This window comes from Melitaea cinxia, chromosome 11, assembly GCF_905220565.1.
Source record: "Melitaea cinxia chromosome 11, ilMelCinx1.1, whole genome shotgun sequence".
In the NCBI taxonomy this organism is placed as follows: Eukaryota; Metazoa; Arthropoda; class Insecta; order Lepidoptera; family Nymphalidae; genus Melitaea; species Melitaea cinxia.
The window spans coordinates 7,260,772-7,279,687 of NC_059404.1; the positions used below are offsets into that span (position 1 = coordinate 7,260,772).

Genomic DNA, 18,916 nt, shown 5'->3' on the forward strand with positions numbered 1-18,916 from the left:
TAGTGTTGTTACCGGTTTGTTTGTAGATGGTTATCGATAAAAACGGCAAAGGCAAAAGAGGTGACAGACATTTTTGAGTTTTTGATTTATTTAAAATATTATATTGCTAGCTTTTTTTAATAAACATAGTTTTATAATAAAATATCATTAAATTAAATATAATACACGTATTATGAGTATTAATTCAATTTACTAGAATTACTTAATGTGAACTTCGACGATAATGTTTTTTATAAAAATTTGGCAGGTTTTCTAAAAATCCAAATTTAAGGGATACATGGAAAAAAATTGTAATAACATATTAACCTGGACGCCCACAAAAAATAGTGTAATTTGTTCAGATCATATCAATACCAGTAACTTTCAAGTGTTGGCGAACAATAGAAGGATTAGTCGAGGGCACCAAACCAACACTAACGCCACACTGTTTTTGTCCCGTAAGTTTTTTTTTTTTTGTCTAATGTACAAGGTAATCAAGATATGGTTCACCTTAGTCATAGTAGTGAAATGAAGCTTAGATTTATCAACTTTGAAAATTAATAATGTCCATCCTTTCAGAGTCATCAATAAATCATTCAATCTAGTAGATGACAAGCTATCATCTTATGATGCCATTAGTGCTACGCTCCTTATTCCCGATTCATTGACATCACCGTGTACATCATCAACTCCTCAAAATGTATGTTAACTTTAAATAATTTATTGTAGACTGGCATTGTTTGGCACAACAACGTTGCACCAAACGTATTGTGACATAATTATAATAGTTAGACATATGCTGTCGCAACACTTTAACCGACTTCCAAAAAGGGAGGAGGTTCTCAATTCAACTGTATTTTTTTATGTATGTTACTTCAGAACTTTTAACTGGGTGGACCGATTTTGATGATTTTTAATTTAATAGAAAGCTGATGTTTATCACGTGGTCGCGTTCAAATTTCATCGAGATCTGATAACAACTTTTTGAGTAACCTTTGATAACGCGTATATATTACGTATATTGTATTACTTGTCGATGTAATTGAAGTTAGTTTTTTTTGCGAGCAAATACAATTATTATAGATAATGATGTGTTCTACAAAGTTTTACTACATTATATATTTCTATTATCATTAGTTTTTGCAGCGCACGCAATGTAAGAAATTTTTTAGGTTTATTTTTTTATCCCTTGGGTTACATTATTGGAGTTTTAGTAAGGATCCCTAATATTTTTGAAAATATAGTATAACTTAAGTCGCTCAAGGATAGTTTTGTGATAGCTACTCAACGGTGAAATAATTTTTTGAATCGGTCCAGTAGTTTCGGAGCCTATTCAATGCTAACAAACAAACAATCAAATCTTTACTCTTTATAATCGTTTATTTTACATGAAGATGTTTGTTTTGTAGTATATCATAAATAAAGCAGCGTCAGCGTCTAATAGCAGCGTCTTCGGTGCGATAAAGCCAGTACTGCGGTCACCAACCCGCCTGCCCAGCGTGGTGACTATGGGCAAAACACATGAGTTCACGTTATTTTTGGCGTGAGCTTGTGGAGGCCTATGTCCAGCAGTGGACTGTATAGGCTGTAATTATGAATAAATAAAGTCTATTTTTATAATAACATCTTCCCTTTGTATCACTTTAAAAACCTTATTTCCCTAACCGAGTACTTGAATTTATCGATAATGCATATCGACAGTTGTTACAACCACGGCTGTAAGCAACTTGTCAGTGTAGTTGCGGCGTGTCATTATACTGTAATGACACAGAATGTATCTATGTGTGTGTGAAAAATGTAAGTGTGATTTTAATTTAGTATGTGTGAGTTTCGTAGTGATAGACGATTATTTTTGTGTGGGAATTAGATAAAGTGTGCATGTGTGTAATTTCCCCCCGCAAAAAATGACAGACAATTTTGTATCGGTAACAAACGCAATGGCTACTCCCCTCCGTGTTGCTCTATGACTTAGGAGAAGGGTGAATTTGGTTTTTTAAAATAACAATGGCAATCTTCAATACCTATATCAAAATACCTATTCACGTATTGTTATAACAACCTTGTTTTGATATTCTTCATTAGTAGTAGGTAGTCAGACCCGGAATCATATTTCAAGGTCAATGTATACTATTGCTGTTTAGATATATTAATTTCTCATAGTGAACAAAGATTTGAGAGCATTTGTGACCTGAGTTATATGTTCGAAGTATTACAACCAGAGAAATTCCTACATTCTTCAAATGAAGTGATAAAAAAACGCTTCCGGAAAACTGTCGGCTAAGTACAGTAAAGACATCTCAGTCAATCTTTATGAACAATTAATTGCTGTGAAAACATATTTAAAGTCCGAAATTCAAAAAATTCATTTCATTAAGGGACTCTTGGAATAATTGCTGATTAAATTCAATAGTCTTGCATCCAGTTTTCTGGAGGTAATAACAGCATGCTATCTATTTTTGACCTTTTCAGTTACAAGAAGTTACAACAACTGAAAGAAGTTTTTCCAAACTAAAACTAATAAAAAATTACCTAAGGACTTCAATGGAACAGGAACAGCTATCAGACTTGTCACTATTGTCAATAGAGAGAGAAATAAATAATAATAAATCAATTTGCTGAAAAACGGCAAGAAAAGTGCATATTTAATTTGAATTGTTTGACTATCTCAATTTCTAGGAGGAAGTGATAATTAAAGTCAATAAATATTTATTTTAATTTAATGCAAGCATTTTTGTTTCTTTTGTGAGAAATCTTTGCCCTTCTTTTGGGCCCCCTAACTAAATTTGATACAGGGCCCTCAAAAGCACGCTACGCCACTGATTATGACTATCTATTTCTAATATTAAATGTTTGAGGGAGAAAGCTGTTGCGGGAATCCCACATGTATTGAAAAAATTGGTTACTATTGGTTGGTATACCTAGTATATCTTTAATTTTTATTCTTTTCGTAACCATTCATGCTGTGAGCCAGTGATGAAAAAGTTACCAATTTATCGGTGTGTTAACGAGGGTTCTTGAAAACAATAGACACGTCGGCACGAACTTTTTTATTTTCCTTGTATTACAATTTACAATGTTATATGTAAGTATACGTCCTATGTATGCTCGGACCGGAGTGTAGCTACTAGCCGTAGACATCTAGACGAAGAAGGAGGCAATTGTGGAACTTGAATGGTGCTTGCCGGTCAGATGCGCCGGTTACACGAGGTCCACAGGCGTGGGGAGAGGCATCCCACGCGTAGGCTGTCCGAGGGGCGCAGGCGCGGGAAGAGGTGTTAGACGCGCGTTAATACGGTGGAACTCGCGATTTTGGTGAATAAATACTGATGAAACGATTTTAGGGTATAATCTCCCGATTTACTCTATTTTAACACATAAAACTTAAATTAATATTATTTTATTATTATTTTATAATGCACTAGCAGCTCTTGGAGCTGATGCATGCATATCACTGCACTTATGTTCTCTCTATTTAGTTTTTAAATGTTCATCCGGTCTGTTTTTAAAAGTGTTTACTGATGGTGCACCAATCATTGATTCTGGCAGCTTGTTCTATTGGGTAACTACTCGATTTGGCAAAAAGTGACATCTGGGGTTGCTATGGCAAGGAGATCTTGTAAGTTTTTGAGAATGTCCACTCAATTTTGGATTTGGATTCATAATATACATGTCTTCAAAATTCTTGACATTATAATGTCCAATTAGAATTTTGTATCTTTCAATGAGATCTCCCCTCTGTCTACGTTGTTCCAATGTACTTAATTTAAGTTCAGAAAGTCGTTCTTCATATGTCTTATGTCTTAGTAAGGTCACCATTTTTGTAGCTCTACGTTGTACTTTTTCCAGCATTTCTATGTCTATCTTAAAGTATGGACTCCAGATTTGACAAGCGTATTCTAGTAGTAGACGGTTGTAAGTTTTATAAATTTTGATAAACAAGTATTTTGTAATAATGTTAAAAGCTTTTCTTATTATATATAGCATGGAATTAGTCCTTTTTGTTATACTTGTGATGTGAACGTCCCACTTTGGGTTACGTGTAATATTTACTCCAAGATCTTTTTGGTAGTTCACGGGTTTTAGGTGTACATGTCCTATTTTGTAAGACATTTTAGGGTTGCTTCTACCTATGTGTAAAACTGTACACTTTGCTGCATTTAATGACATAAGCCAGTCTTGTGTCCATTGTACAATGCGATCTAGGTCTTGCTGTATAACATTGTGACTGATGAGAGGGTTTCCCATTATTTTAGTATCATCAGCAAAAATGGACAGATATGATTTGACAACACTTTTTAGGTCAGTAATAAAAATTCCAAATAGGATTAGTCCGAGAACAGATCCCTGTGTACACCACTGTGAACATTATGAGTTTCTGACAGAGTATCTCCAACTCTAACCCTGAATTTTCTATCTGTCAAGAAGTCTGATATCCACTGGAGAAGTTGTCCTCGGATTCCAAAGTGGTCCAGTTTTGCTATCAACATTTTAATAGAACCCGCTCAAAAGCTTTCTCATAGTCTAAGTATATGGTATCTGTTGGATGGTATTTGTTCCAGTTTGATGTCCATTTATCAAGGCAAGAAAGAAGGTTGGTGACAACTGATCGCCCAGGAACAAACCCATGTTGTTCATCAATGATTATATTTTCGATTATAATAAACTTTCTTAATTCTCCTGCTATTATTTTTTCCATTGTTTTGCAAACAATACTTATAAGGCTAATTGGCCGGTAGTTGGATGCAAGGAATTTATCACCCTTTTTATATATTGGAGTAATATGCGCTTCCTTCCATTCCTGCGGTAGGGTTCCTGTTTTAAGAGATGTGTTCATTATATGTGCTAGCTGATGACTAAGTATATGGCTGCATTGTTTAAGTAGTATGGAGAGCAGTGAATCTGGCCCCATTGAGGCGGTCTGCTGAATGTTTTCAATGTTTTACAAACAATGTCTAGTGAGATTGTGACACTTTCTATGGCGTTGATAACTCGTGGAATTTGTATATTAGGTATAGCAGTTGTAAGCGACGCAATATTATCTGTGACCCATGTACAATATAATCTGTAATGTGTTACAAATATGTATCTTGGTAATATTATAAATTAGTGTAAGGTATATTGTAAGTCGTTATGGTAGTCGTTCAGTAACCGTCGCTGCGATCGGCACGTTTTAATTAAGTCATTTGTAAAAGCTTCCATCTATCCTCAATAAATATATCCTCACCTCAATTGTTTTATATTCGTCTAACATCGACCTTCTACAGCAGTGTTTGGTGGCTCTACAACAAAGGATTTCTCAAATTGTTTAGCAAATATGTTTGCTACTTTCTCTTGGTCGTTAGTTACGCTGTTACTATCGTCCTCCAGTGATGGAGGTACTGATACTGTTGAGGAGAGCTGTTGGCGTATAAAGAAGTAAAATGATTTAAGTCCTCTGTTAACAACTCCTCTTTTAAATTCCTTGCATAAGTTTCCAACTACAGTCACAATTTTATTATTAATCCTGCGGTAGTCCATGTAAGAATCAATAGAATTTTCCAGCAAATATTTTCTCCATAGACTCTTTTTATTTTCAATCATGTCTAACACATACTGACTAATCCATGGTTTATTTATGTTACGTTTAGAGTATCCGATTGTTACATGAATTTTAATAGCGTTGCGGATTATTTTCGAAAAGTTCCTCCAGGCAAGATTAACATCGAGACATTCCAATTCCATAACATTTTTTTAAAGTGTTTTGTTTATTTCATCATAACCAGCCGTGAAGAAATTCCTTCTTTGTGAAGGAATGTGGTATTTTTTGGAGAACTGAACGTCTATTTGCATTGTGGCCATCAGTACAAGGTGATCACTCTTTCCTATATTTGGATAATATTCTACTTAAACTACTAAATTATACGGGTTTTGAGGTTTGTAACACTGTTTGTACCTAAATTTAACGGTACTTAAGTGGTACTTCCTAGAGGCATTTTATATGAGCCTCTTTCCAAAGAGTATATAAGTACCTCTTTCGAGATGAGAACGAAGAAATGTAATAATAGATTTTTAGTATTTTGTCGTTCTCTTTTGGTAGAATTTAGTAGTTTATAAACTCCACAAGCAGTAGATTCGTTAAATAAAATATGGTCACACTGCTATGTAGTAGTTTACTTACGCGAGTTAGCTTATACCATAGATTAAACACTTATATACAACGTGAATTTTGACGTGAATCTAATGACACCCACAAAACAAACAATTATAAATTATTGCTTGCTTTGATCATAATGTTTATCATTTAGTCATCTTAAAGAATAAAAGGACTGGACAAATAGTTTTAGTTAGTTTGTTTGGTTTTGTTTGTTTCAATGAAAAGAACTCGAAACGATGCAGTTAAGGCTGCTGTTACTTCCTACTTAGAAAGGCGAAATTATCCAGTAAGTATTAATCGTTATTATTTGGAGTAACTTGTGTCGTCAGCTTAACTATATAAATAAAATATTTTTTTAGGATATTGATTTCTTCAATAACAATTCTTCAAGTCGTAGTGCTGAAGAAATGGCAGTGTCAACTATCATACAATGTGAAGCCAGTCGAGCTAATTCTATTTTGTTTTCATGTATAAACAATGATCCTGGACACTATGATGTTCAATACACAAGGTATGTAATATAATTCTAGGAAATAAAAATATTTTACAGTAGAGTATACTCGTACAAGCTTAAAACAAAATGTCTTTATATTTTTGATTTTACAGGCTTGTTAATTTCATAAAGGATATAAAGTCTGAGAATGTGAAAAATGAGTTACTAGGCTTACTGACTCCACTTTTGTGCCACTTGTACCTAGAAATGTTGCGTGGTGGTCATGGAGGGGCAGCTCAAATGTTTTTAAAAAGGCAGTCTGCAACCCTTCCACAAAAAGACTTATCTTATCATCAGCCTATAGATGGAAACTTGCCATCAGCTCTCTATCGTCCAAATAGTCTGGAACAGTTGTTCAACTCATTACAAAATGGAACTATCGACAATGAAACACCAGAGAAAGATTATATGAACCAATTACTAGATGATATTGGAACAGTTTATACATTACAAGAAATTGAATCTCGCCCAACTATTGCAGCCTTTAGGTATGTTTCCTTTACATTATATGTTTCCTTTTAATTATTAATTAATTGTTTCCTTTTAAGTATTTATTAAAGCATTTACTTTGGCGTTTAATAATGGTTTTAATTTTGATTGTTTTCAGGTCTTGTAAATATGATATTTATTTATCACAAGATGCTTTAAATATCCTAAAGGCATATTTAGCTAAACATGGCCATGTCTTACTAATTCAAGTTTTTCAAACTTGGTTTCATATAGACATAAATAATGAAAATAAGAAAAATACTGTAAGTTTTATATTTTGGACCAAGTTGTGTTATAATATATAATATTTTTGTTGTAACATATTTGTCTAAATTATTTTTATAGGAAGATGATGAAGAACAGATAGAAAATGAAAGAAATATACTGAAAACAAATTGTGCTGAAAAAGTAAATAATATTAATGGTAATATATTTATAATCAAAATAATATTTATTATATCCCTTCATAAAAGTAAATAGTAAATTGCATTAATAATAGAAATTAAAAAGGTCTGTTGCAATTTAACAATGAAACCAAAAATTTCAAGCATTCACTGTTTAAAATATTGTTTTAAGAAAGTTTTCACTATACGTACCGGCATGGATCTTAAGCATTGGCCTTCAACTTAAGAAGAAAAATATTCTTTAGGTCTCTTTAATGGTATAAACTGAAGCACAGGAGCAGGATAAACATGGTCGTACAATGTTTGCTCAATCACACTTGTCACTTGATTTGTTTGTTTGCCTTGCTACATATATGTTACAATTTGAGTATTAATTAGTGGCTTTATGAATAAATAATTATTTTATTCATTTTATGATGCCACTATATTCCATCCATAACCACAGAGCACACCCTCTCTTCCCGTGGGTGTCGTAAAAGGGGACTAAGGGATAACACAGTTCCACTACCACATTGGAACTTTAAAAGCCAACTGATGGCTGGATAACCATCCAACTGCTGGCTTTGAAATACACAGGCCGAGGGCAGACAGCAGCGTCTTTGGTGCGACAAAGCCAGCCCTGCGGTCACCAACCTGCCTGCCCAGCATGGTGACTATAGGCAAAACACATGAGTTCACGCCACTTTGGGTGTGAACTTGTGGAGGCCTATGTTCAGCTGTGGACTGTATTAGGCTGAAGTGTGTATGTGTGTGTGATACCACTTATGTCGAAATAGCCATCACTAGTACTTCTAGTATACTTAATTTCATTATTATTACGCTCAAAATCCCTGTCGATAACTATACCCTTAACATTGATGTACAGAGTTACAAAAAAGACTTAAAACCTTCAGTCTTTGAATCAAGTTTATCAATATTTCAAATTTTATTAATTGAATATAACGAAATGCCTATAGATATATTCTCTAAATGCAATGGCCATACAGAATATCAGTCTGTTGACAAGGACTTGAGAGAATTACAAGATGCAATCAAAGGTGTAAGAGAAACTACTGCACCTCTCAAACTGTATAAAATAGCTGCTCCAGATACACAGTAAGTATTATTTATTTCTTTATATTTGTAAACAAACAGTACAATAACACATAAATAATAAAGAGATAACACATTAACCTATTTAATGTCCACAAATATTTAGATCCACTAATAGAAATATAATTTTATTGAAAGATCAACTTTTACATAATTTCTCCTATAATCTTGTTTCTTACTTTACTTTATGAGCCAATAAGCCAATATTTTATAACCTATAAGTTCTTTCGGATAGTATAGAAGCAACACAATTTAAAAAAAAATGTTGACTTTTATATATATATTCTAGTTCTTGATTTTTTTTTTTAATTTTGTTGAAAGTACATAAAACTATTTAGGAAATAAATTTCCTAAATATATTTTCCTGTTATAGAAAATAACAAATACTGTAAAATAAAATAAATCAAACAAAATAATAATAATAATTCAAAATATTATGTGAAATAAAAAAGCGTGTGTCTTTATTTATTTTTGTCAATAGTATAAAATTACATAAATAATTTAAAAAAAAGTTTACTAGTATTTTAGTTTTACAAACGTCATATTATACAGTCGTGTGACTGATATTACGTCACTTCCGTTATATATTTTTCTTACGGTTTAAGTATCAAATTTTTTCAGTTCGGTCGCCCAGCCAAATGTCAAGCCTACCGTAAGGAACTTCGTTCCAAAAATCAGTTTGAATGTTAAGTTGGTAATAATTATACTTTCTGGTAATTATGGGCATCAATAAAATGACGTTATAGCAATATAAACTATACTCCATAAAAACATGCAGACAAAACTACAATTATCAGTGACTTAAATTATCCATATAATGATGTGTTAAATATTTTCTGATAGTTAACCTAATGCACTAGCCACTTACGTACTTATGCCACTGTGTTTGTTGTAACACAATCTTTGAATGTGATATTATGTTATAACTGATATTATTTACATAATAAATAATGACATAAATGTTATAATAGGTATTTATACATTGTTTCAGCCTAATATGTGCAAAAACTGATCAATACTGCAATGTGTTATGTGGAGGATTTGATAACTCAGAAGTAAGACTGTGGCATCTCGGACAAAACAATGTAAAGAAAAGAATTAACCGAAATATATCAGAGATTGAATTGGCTTGCTGCATTCCACTTGAACCTGAAACACAGTTGGACACAACTTTGTATGTAACTTCTTTAAAAATATAATTATGTTAATTTTATAGTTTAGGGGTTTTCCACTTATCACGTATGGCTCGAACAGAAAGGGGCTCAGAAAAACATCGCGAAATATCAAAAGGGAAGGATCTATATTGAGGTATCACATGTATTTATTTTTCGTTTCAAAGCACAATTTCTAAACAAGAAAAACAACCAATAAACACCCTGCTATCTTGATGGCTCCTCCTCTAGAAATTTGTATCACGATGCTTAAGTTTCCAAAATTTAATCATATTATATGTATTTAAATACAAAATGATGATAGCAAACCATTCACAGACCATTGATTTAGTTAATGTATTTAAATATAATATTCTGAAAATTTCTATTTACTTAACACAAAAAAATACACGTGATTTTTGGGTAATTTGGGGTTAAAAAATGTACTAAAAAAAACACATGAATAATGACCCTTTAGAAAATGTTTATTTAAAATAAATTATTATATTAACGTAATTGTTATTTCAGCCAAATAGGTACAGGAATACCATTGCGAGGTCACTCTGGTCCCATACAAGCTGTTAGTATTCTCTCGAAAGAAGAAATAGTACTTTCAGCATCACATGACAGCAGCATGAGAGCTTGGAGATTATCAGATTACTCGTGTGCCTCTATTTATAGGTATATATATTTTTCTATCATAAATTAGTATATTTGTAAAGATGTGTAGATGGATTTTCGTTATATTAGGTACTTACATATGAAATTGCTGTTTTGTCGTACTGGCCACTTTGGTCTAAATATTTCCTCATTGGTTAAGAATTCCAAATTCAAATCACTCGGTTTACAAAATGGAAAACTTGAAATATCGTGTTGTGAAATAATACATGTATAAATACAAATATTACACCCAGACTCAGGCCGGAATCGAACCCGCGTACCGCGGCACAGAAAGCAGGGTCACTACAAACTGCGCCAACGGGCTAGTCTGAATTGGAATGTTTAAGACGCACAATACTCTCCGAACCTTGCTCCTACAGATTAACATTTTTTTCGAAATTTAGATAACTTCTTACAAGGGAAAAATATCAACTCCGATGGCGCAGTTCAAACCGCCTTCAAACATTTCATTGATTCCCGTCCGAATGGTTTTTTAGTAAAGGTATCAATGAATACCTATAAAATGGCAAAAGTGCAGAAATAGCAATGGTACATACTTTGATTAATTCAATATATTATATATAAAAAAAATCGACTTTACGTTACAACCATACAAAACACCAATTTCATATGTAAGGACCTAATATTTGGTACATGCATTCACATTCTGCCTGTAACATCTCACTGTTAAGCATTGGTCTCTTTCTCCGTGTAGGAGAAGGATTGGAACTTAATACACAACGCTGATGTTCCCAACTATGAGTAACAATGGCTATTAGGTATTTATGATAACAACCGCAACCGAAGGCTTAACGTGCTCTCTGAGGCGAGGCGGGATGACGTATAATAAAACGGACTGTTTTTAATCTAAAATTCCTACTGGATACATTTTAGCTTCGTCCATTAGTCACTTGAAGTTTAAATACAAGAATGTGTTCAATGGTTCAGATGAATTCACAGTTCACCCATGCCTGGTGGTTCATACTTTGTATATTCGCTTTAAACTATTGCAGTCGACTGGTGGACATAGGCCTCCACAAATTCGCGCCAAAAATGACGTGAACTCATGTGTGTTGCCCATAGTTACCACGCTGGGCAGGAGGGTTGGTGACCGCAGGACTGGCTTTATCGCACCGAAGACTCTGCTGCCCGTTTTCGGTGGGTGTATTTCAAACCCAGCAGTTAGATGGTTATCCTGCCATCGGTCGGCTTTATAAGTTCCAAGGTGGTAGTGGAACTGTGTTATCTCTTAGTCGCCTCTTACGACACCTACGGGAAGAGAGGGGGTGGCTATATTCTTTAATGCCATAGCAACACAGCATAATAACTAACTTTGCATAATACCACTATCTAAAATAAAAAGTTCCTTGTAAGATTTTAATGCAAAAATATTCTGATAATGCTATGATATTTTTTGTTCAAACAATATAGGTGGCTATTACATAAAATCACCTTTTCTTATATATATCTTGTTTCATTTCAGAGGTCATAATTATCCCATCTGGTGTATGGATGTGTCAAAAAATGGTCTGTTTATAGTAACAGGATCTCATGACAAAACGGCAAAATTATGGTCACTGGATCGAACATTTACTGTAAGAGTATTTGTTGGACATACGTCTGATGTAACGGTAAGCTTTGATTATTATAAACATACAACTAAATCTAAATTACCTTTTAAGTCTTGTGCTGTTAATCTTGAAATTGTTGCTTTGTCAAACTACCCTACCTTAAATCTAAAATATGTGGCTGTATATTACAAACTAAACCTAACCTTAACGGGCTAACCTTTTTTTTTAATTTATAAAATACCGATATTTCGCGCCCTTGAGCCTGAAACCCTGCTTAATATACCTAGTCTCATTATCATTATCCTCGTGTTAGCGCCGTATGTCAACACAAGCAGGACGTATTATTCGAAGGCTTTTGTCTTTAAACATTGTAAAGTCTTCGTGACGATAGAGTATAAGTGACGATCCAGCGAAACCTGCTAAATGCCACCCTCAACTGAATGTTCCTATCGGCATCCTTTTCGCAGTTGTTTCTACGTAGTCGGTTTGTATGACATAAGTTCTTCGAGAAAGATGTAATGTCTAAATTATAGCGAAACCAACTCTTCGGGGGGACTCATTTGGGTCACTCAAGCCTAGCAACTTCAACGTTTTTGCTAGGAAGACGATATCATCGGCGAAAGACGTCCTTCGTCGCGTCCGAAAACAATTAAGGGGGCATTACTTACCACAACAAAGGAAAACGAGTCTTGTTCGTTAGTTTCGAATTTGGATGGTCATCATCGAAGCGTCAACCTCAAGATACTGGTACCTTTATATGTATATCGCCAGATAATATGATGTCGCTAAATAGAAGCCAGATCAGCCCAAATCTCGATAGAGTCAAATGCTTTCTCCTAGTACTTTACTTTTCAGTCTTTTTTATAATCTGCCAAAGTTTGGTGTGGTCTACATTGAAAACTAGCCGTTCCGGTGATTGAAATTCATAGAGTCTAATGGCGAGACGGTTCCTAATGACCCTCGAATAGCTTATAGAAGTGACTCAAAAGTGAGAGCGGTCTGTAATTACTCCAAAGAGATCTATCCCTCCCTGTAAAACTGCATAACTACACTCCTGTGCCATAATTTTGGCGTAATACGCCGAAGATTGACGGCATTAAAGAGGCTATACTAAGGCTTTTAGGACAGGTTGTCCTAAGCTAAAGCCGCACTTAAGGAATTCAGTGGTAATCCCGTCACGTCATCCCTCGGAGCCCTCCTGTTTTTTAGCAGTTCAATCATTCATCATCATTACAGCCTATACAGTCCACTGCTGGACATAGGCCTCCACAAGTTTACGCCAAAAATAACGTGAACTCATGTGTTTTGCCCATAGTCACCACGCTGGGCAGGCGGGTTGGAAAAAAACGCGTACGCGTACATGGAGTGTATAACTATTGGAATTTCCATGAGCAAGAAAATAGTAAGTAATTTCCTCACCGTCTGCGGGCCAACTGCCTATTTTAACGACGAATTAAACGATTCTTCTATCGCACATTAAGTCGATAATTTGTAGACAATTGACGTGCCCCACGGTTTTATTTTAGTCTAGTCTATGCATATGTTTATAATTCCTACGACTGTATCTATTTTATTATTTTTTGGTTTTTAGTACATTTATCTTAAACATTGCAATGTATGTTTAACATAAAACCGTTTAACTTAAAAAGTTTTTTTACAAGCGTTTTTTTAGCAGTTCAAGCGTCGTACTAATCGCGTCAAATTCGATATCCGGAATCTTCCGAGAAATGACGCAAAATGTCATGTCACTATATTAATTATACCTCTTATACTTTCCCGACAATAGTTCCATTTTTTCGTTAATTTACGAGGCGGTAAATTTTATCGGCCCAGGGCGCTGAATCTTAAAAATTTGCCACTGGGTATAGCTGGTTTAATTTAATGCGTCTCGCTTGTATGTTGTATTCGATGTATATGCGACCAGAAATTATTAAATGCTTCTTTGATTTGTGATTGCTTATAGCATATACCTACTCGGTAGATAGGTAGGATATATCTACTAGGTAGAGGGGGGGGGCAAGTGTCTTGCCTCTGTATTAGGCAGACAGACAGTGGAATTTTAGGCATACGGAACATTACAGTATAATCAAATAATGTATTTTGTATGTAGTGCGTGAAGTTCCACCCGAACGAGGCGTACCTGGCGACGGGCGGCGCGGACCGCAGCGTGCGGCTGTGGAGCGTGTGCGACGCGCGGCTCGTGCGCATGCTGCTGGGGCACCGCGCCGCCGTGCGCGCGCTCGCCTTCGCGCCCGCCGGCACGCACCTCGCTAGCGCCGGTGAGCGACATTCTAATTAATAGCTTTTTTTTTTTTTTTTTTTTTAATTTTAACATCCATAGGCTCTTGAGTGCCCATGCCTTTTTTTATTTAAATTTTAATTTTCAAGCGTTGAGGCGTATTATTTTCAACATTGCATTCGAATTACGATCTAAAGCTTATTTTCTCTGTTTCGATGGTGAGTCCATAACTGACCGTGAGTGTAGCGTCCTTGATTGACTCTACACACTTTTTACTTGTTAATATGAAATAAACCCGAATCACAATTAATTAAATAAATTAATTTATTGATCCTTGATAATGATCAAATGACCCGGTGTGCGAGCACGCGCGATCGCCTTGATAGATCGAAACGTACTGAATAATTATTATATTGATAACCAATTTATTTAATAAATTCGCTGATTCGCAAATGTACGACTTGGTTCGTACAGTGAGAGATATATATAATTAATAGTTAAATGAATATTGCAAGTGCGTTGCTGTGTCTAACCCCAACTCGGGGAGAGTAAAAGCTCTGGCTACTTCAGTCACCACAGGAACGAATCTAGTTGATAACGATCATACTAAGCTACGATCTTCTGTAAAATAGAGGCACATGTCCAAATAAATAAATAAAATATATATTTACAACATACACACACGGTCATCTGTTCCTAAAGTAAGCAACTCAATGCTTGTGTTATAGGTAACAGCCGATTGGTATAGCTACAGATATAAATGTATAATGAATATTATAAATAAATAAATAAATATAAAATATCAGTCACACGACTGTATAATATGACGTTTGTAAAACTAAAATATTACTAAAGTCTGTTCAGCGAGAAGAGATACCAAACGTAAACAAAGCCCATCATTTTTTCGTAGCGACGACAGAACAAACAAAATATAATCTATCTCTTTCTATCTTGTTTGTTTGCTATCTGCTGCACGTCTCTCTGCAAGGTCGAACGATATTTTAACTGGCTTTGAAAACATTCGGATCGCGGACGGCCCTTAGATTTTGTATTATTTATTTTTATTTCATTCCGTGTCCTGAAGCGCTTGGGGTGATTTTTATATTTTGATAATTATTATTTAAGAAGTATCAAATCTTATACAAATAATTGTATTTAATTAATTATATTAAATTAAGTAACTATCAAAATATACATATATTTTACATTTTAAAAATTTGTGTAAGTAAAAAAAGGTTACAAAACTCTGCATAGTTGAATGACCTCGCATTTGGTTTGTTTACGTTTGGTATCTCTTCTCGTTGAACAGACTTTAGTAAACTTTTTTTAAATTATTTACGTAATTTTATACTATCAACAAAAATAAAGATATGTTTTTTATTTCACTTAATAGTTTTAATTATTATTATTATTATTATTTTGTTTGATTTATTTTATTTTACGGTATTTGTTATTTTCTAAAATACTAAATTTCCTAAATACTTGTATGTACTTAATTAAAACCAATCAACAAAATAAAAAAAAATCAAGAACTAGAAAATATATATATAAAATTCAACATTTTTTTTTTTCGCTTTGTGTGTTTGCTTCTATATTATCCGAAGGAACTTCGTTCCTACCTGGTGTCCCATGACACCACATTTGTTTTTTATTATTATATATTTTTTTTCGATAAACATACGTATAAATAATATACGTATAATTATGTATATTACACCCAGACTCGGGGTGGGAATCGAACCCACGACCCCGGAGCAGAAAGCAGGTTCACTACAAACTGCACCAACGGGCTAGTCAAATATAATACATAATAAATATATAATAGTGTTACAAATTTCGAATTTGGAATAATTTTTATCCCGATTATAGGTTAATTGTTAAGTCACGCTGTGTGGTTACGGCAGCAAAGAATATAGCCCCCCCCCCCCTCTTCCCGTTGGTGTACCACCTCGGAACTTAATGAGCCGAACGATGGCGGGATAGCTATCAACTGCTAGCTTTGAAATACACTAGCCGAAAACGGGCAACAGCGTCAGCCCTGCGGTCACCAACCCGCCCTGCCTAGCGTGGTGACTATGGGCAAAACACATGAGTTCACACACCATTTTAGGCGCGAACTTGGAATGAAATGTTGACCCAGTGGACATACCTTATGTATAGCCACGGCCCGGAGGAGCCGTGGTTTATGTTTGACTCGTACGGATCAAAACCGCTGGGGTATTCCTTCGACACGCCTTTGTGGTCACTGGGACACTGTTGTCTTCTAGAAAGTTTTTGTTACGTTTTGTTTTTAATATTATTTAGAATGATCAAAACTAATCGTATGATGATGTCTAAGTGTTAATTATTATAGTTAAAAATATTTTTCTAACTAAAATCTTAGTTATTATTTAGTCTAATAATTTGCCAACGTTAGAGATCATCCATTAATCACGTGAGGCTCGAAGAAAGGGGGTCGGAAAAACATTACGAAATATCACAAGGAAGGAGGGAGTTACATTGAGATATCACGATTTATTTCTCGTTAAAACATCAACGTTGGCGTAAAACGTCACTAAATATCACCAAGGGGGGTCTAAAATTTTTTTAAAAACATCACGTGATTAATGGACGGTCCCTTCGAATGTTGAAATGTTTAATTTATTTTGTTCAGGCCCCTAAACTTGTGTTGTCAGAAGCGTAAGTTTCATTCAAATTCAAGGTTAACAAAATTTACAAACCCCTAATGACATTTACTAATTTTACATATTTGATTTAAATTATCAGGGGACGATAAGAAGATAAAAGTATGGGATTTGGCTGCATGTAATTGTGTTCATGAATACAGAGGACACCACGGAAAAGTCACATCCTTAGATTGGTCTGCAGTTGCAAAACCCAGCTTATGTAACAGAGTTTCAGTAGATCCAAATGACCCAAATACAGAAAATTCTACACTGTGTTCAGCTGGGATGGATGGAATTGTCAAAGTTATGTGGGACACTAATATGAAAAATAAGTAAGTATACTTTATAAAGCAGTTTCTGTAATAATATTATAAAGCAGCAAACAAGCAACGACAGCAAGAATTATGTTCTTTAGTGTGTACATGCAAATATCGGTAAACCTACTGATCTAGAATTTTGTTAGTCTGGGTAGGCTTTAAGATATCTGGGTAGTCACTTAGTCATATATATATATATATATATATATATATATATATATATATATATATATATATATATATATATTCAGATTATTATTTTCAGAAGTTCTGGTTTTGTAGGTTGATTGTAATACTGTCTGGTCTGAGTGTTTGTCCTTTTACCCTCTGTGTCAGTTCAGTTCACGTGGCCTTTTCTAAATGTATTTAACATTTTCCTAATTAGTTTCCTAATGTTTCAGGCAAGTATCGAACCAAGATATTACCACGTCTACCTACAATACTAAATGTTCACATTTAGTCGATGTGCAAGTACAACCTGATTGGATATTAGCAATAGGAAGTAAGAAATAATTTTGCAAAGAATAAAAATTAAACTTCTGAGTAATGTTTTTTATTTTAAATTAATTAACCTTTAAACCTATCACTTAAATTATTACTATTAAATAATGTAAAAATACTAAACTAATTAGTTTACTAGAATTGATATTTGAACACTTTTGTTCATAAAGTAGGTATCATAATGTATATTATCTTTTGCACTTGATATTATCACAATTATTACCTTTCAGATATATAACATATTCTACTCATATTTATATCATGATATTATAAAATTCTACATTCTTAATGCATATTTCGAATTATATCTATACAAATAAATAAAATTGGAGTGTATGTTTGTAATATTAAAATAACCGCTTTTTACTAAATGTATATGGATGTTTACACAGTACATATAAAAAAATATATTTTTTTTACAATTTTTGTCTGTCTTTCTGCCTGTTTATTCCGACTAATCTCTGAAAAGGCTGGACCGATTTTGACGAGACTTTCACTGGCTACTTTTATTTTAGAAATTTATTTATTTTATTACTCTGCGAACTGAAAAATAACTTTTTTGTTAAATTCCACGCGGACTCGTGGGCACAGCTAGTCTTTTATATATCTTATATATATAAGAGCCATTTCACAATTTTTCGCTCTGCAAGCTTAGGTAAATTTGGTCGCATCGCGGGAGTCGTACTAGCCGCGCGATATATATATATATTTTTTTTTGAATGTTCCTTAATGATGTAAGTTTACTTTGGTAGAGATAGATCCTTAAAATTTCTTTGGTTTCTAAGAAAAATATCGCTTTTAAAATTGTACTTATTTGGAAAATATTTGTAACTTTAAAATTTTACTACAGATTAACGGAGATACAAATGGAAAATTAATCTGCATTATGTATCAACAAAAACATATTCCACATATTACTATATTATTTATACAGTTTTAAGGTAGAGGTTATTGAAAAATAGAACTTCAAAGTATATATTTCGACCGTTTACCCAGAGAGGCGGCTGATGAAAAGGTTAATAATTTTGTACATACAATATAAATCAAAATTCTGATTCATTATTTTACTACAACAAAGGTTGCTCTATTATATTTCAAAAATATAAATTACATTATTGCATCCAATACTGAGATCAACGACGTCAAAATATTACAATTTTTCAGATTGTTACCGATTTTTATGAAATGGCTCTTAATACATGAAGCAAAAAATTAGTAGGT

General features: G+C 33.8%; 1 protein-coding gene across 1 annotated transcript; it reads left to right on the top strand.

Annotated features, from left to right (window-relative positions):
* The first annotated feature begins 6,175 nt into the window (after positions 1–6,175).
* LOC123657900 (TAF5-like RNA polymerase II p300/CBP-associated factor-associated factor 65 kDa subunit 5L) lies at positions 6,176–17,737 on the top strand. Its single transcript, XM_045593391.1, has 12 exons — positions 6,176–6,398; positions 6,472–6,623; positions 6,719–7,093; positions 7,213–7,357; positions 7,440–7,518; positions 8,455–8,593; positions 9,582–9,764; positions 10,270–10,422; positions 11,885–12,032; positions 14,083–14,251; positions 16,978–17,209; positions 17,596–17,737. Exons 1-12 carry the CDS (start codon positions 6,330–6,332, stop codon positions 17,705–17,707), a joined length of 1,956 nt encoding a protein of 651 aa, XP_045449347.1. The 5' UTR covers positions 6,176–6,329; the 3' UTR covers positions 17,708–17,737.
* Positions 17,738–18,916: the final 1,179 nt, after the last annotated feature.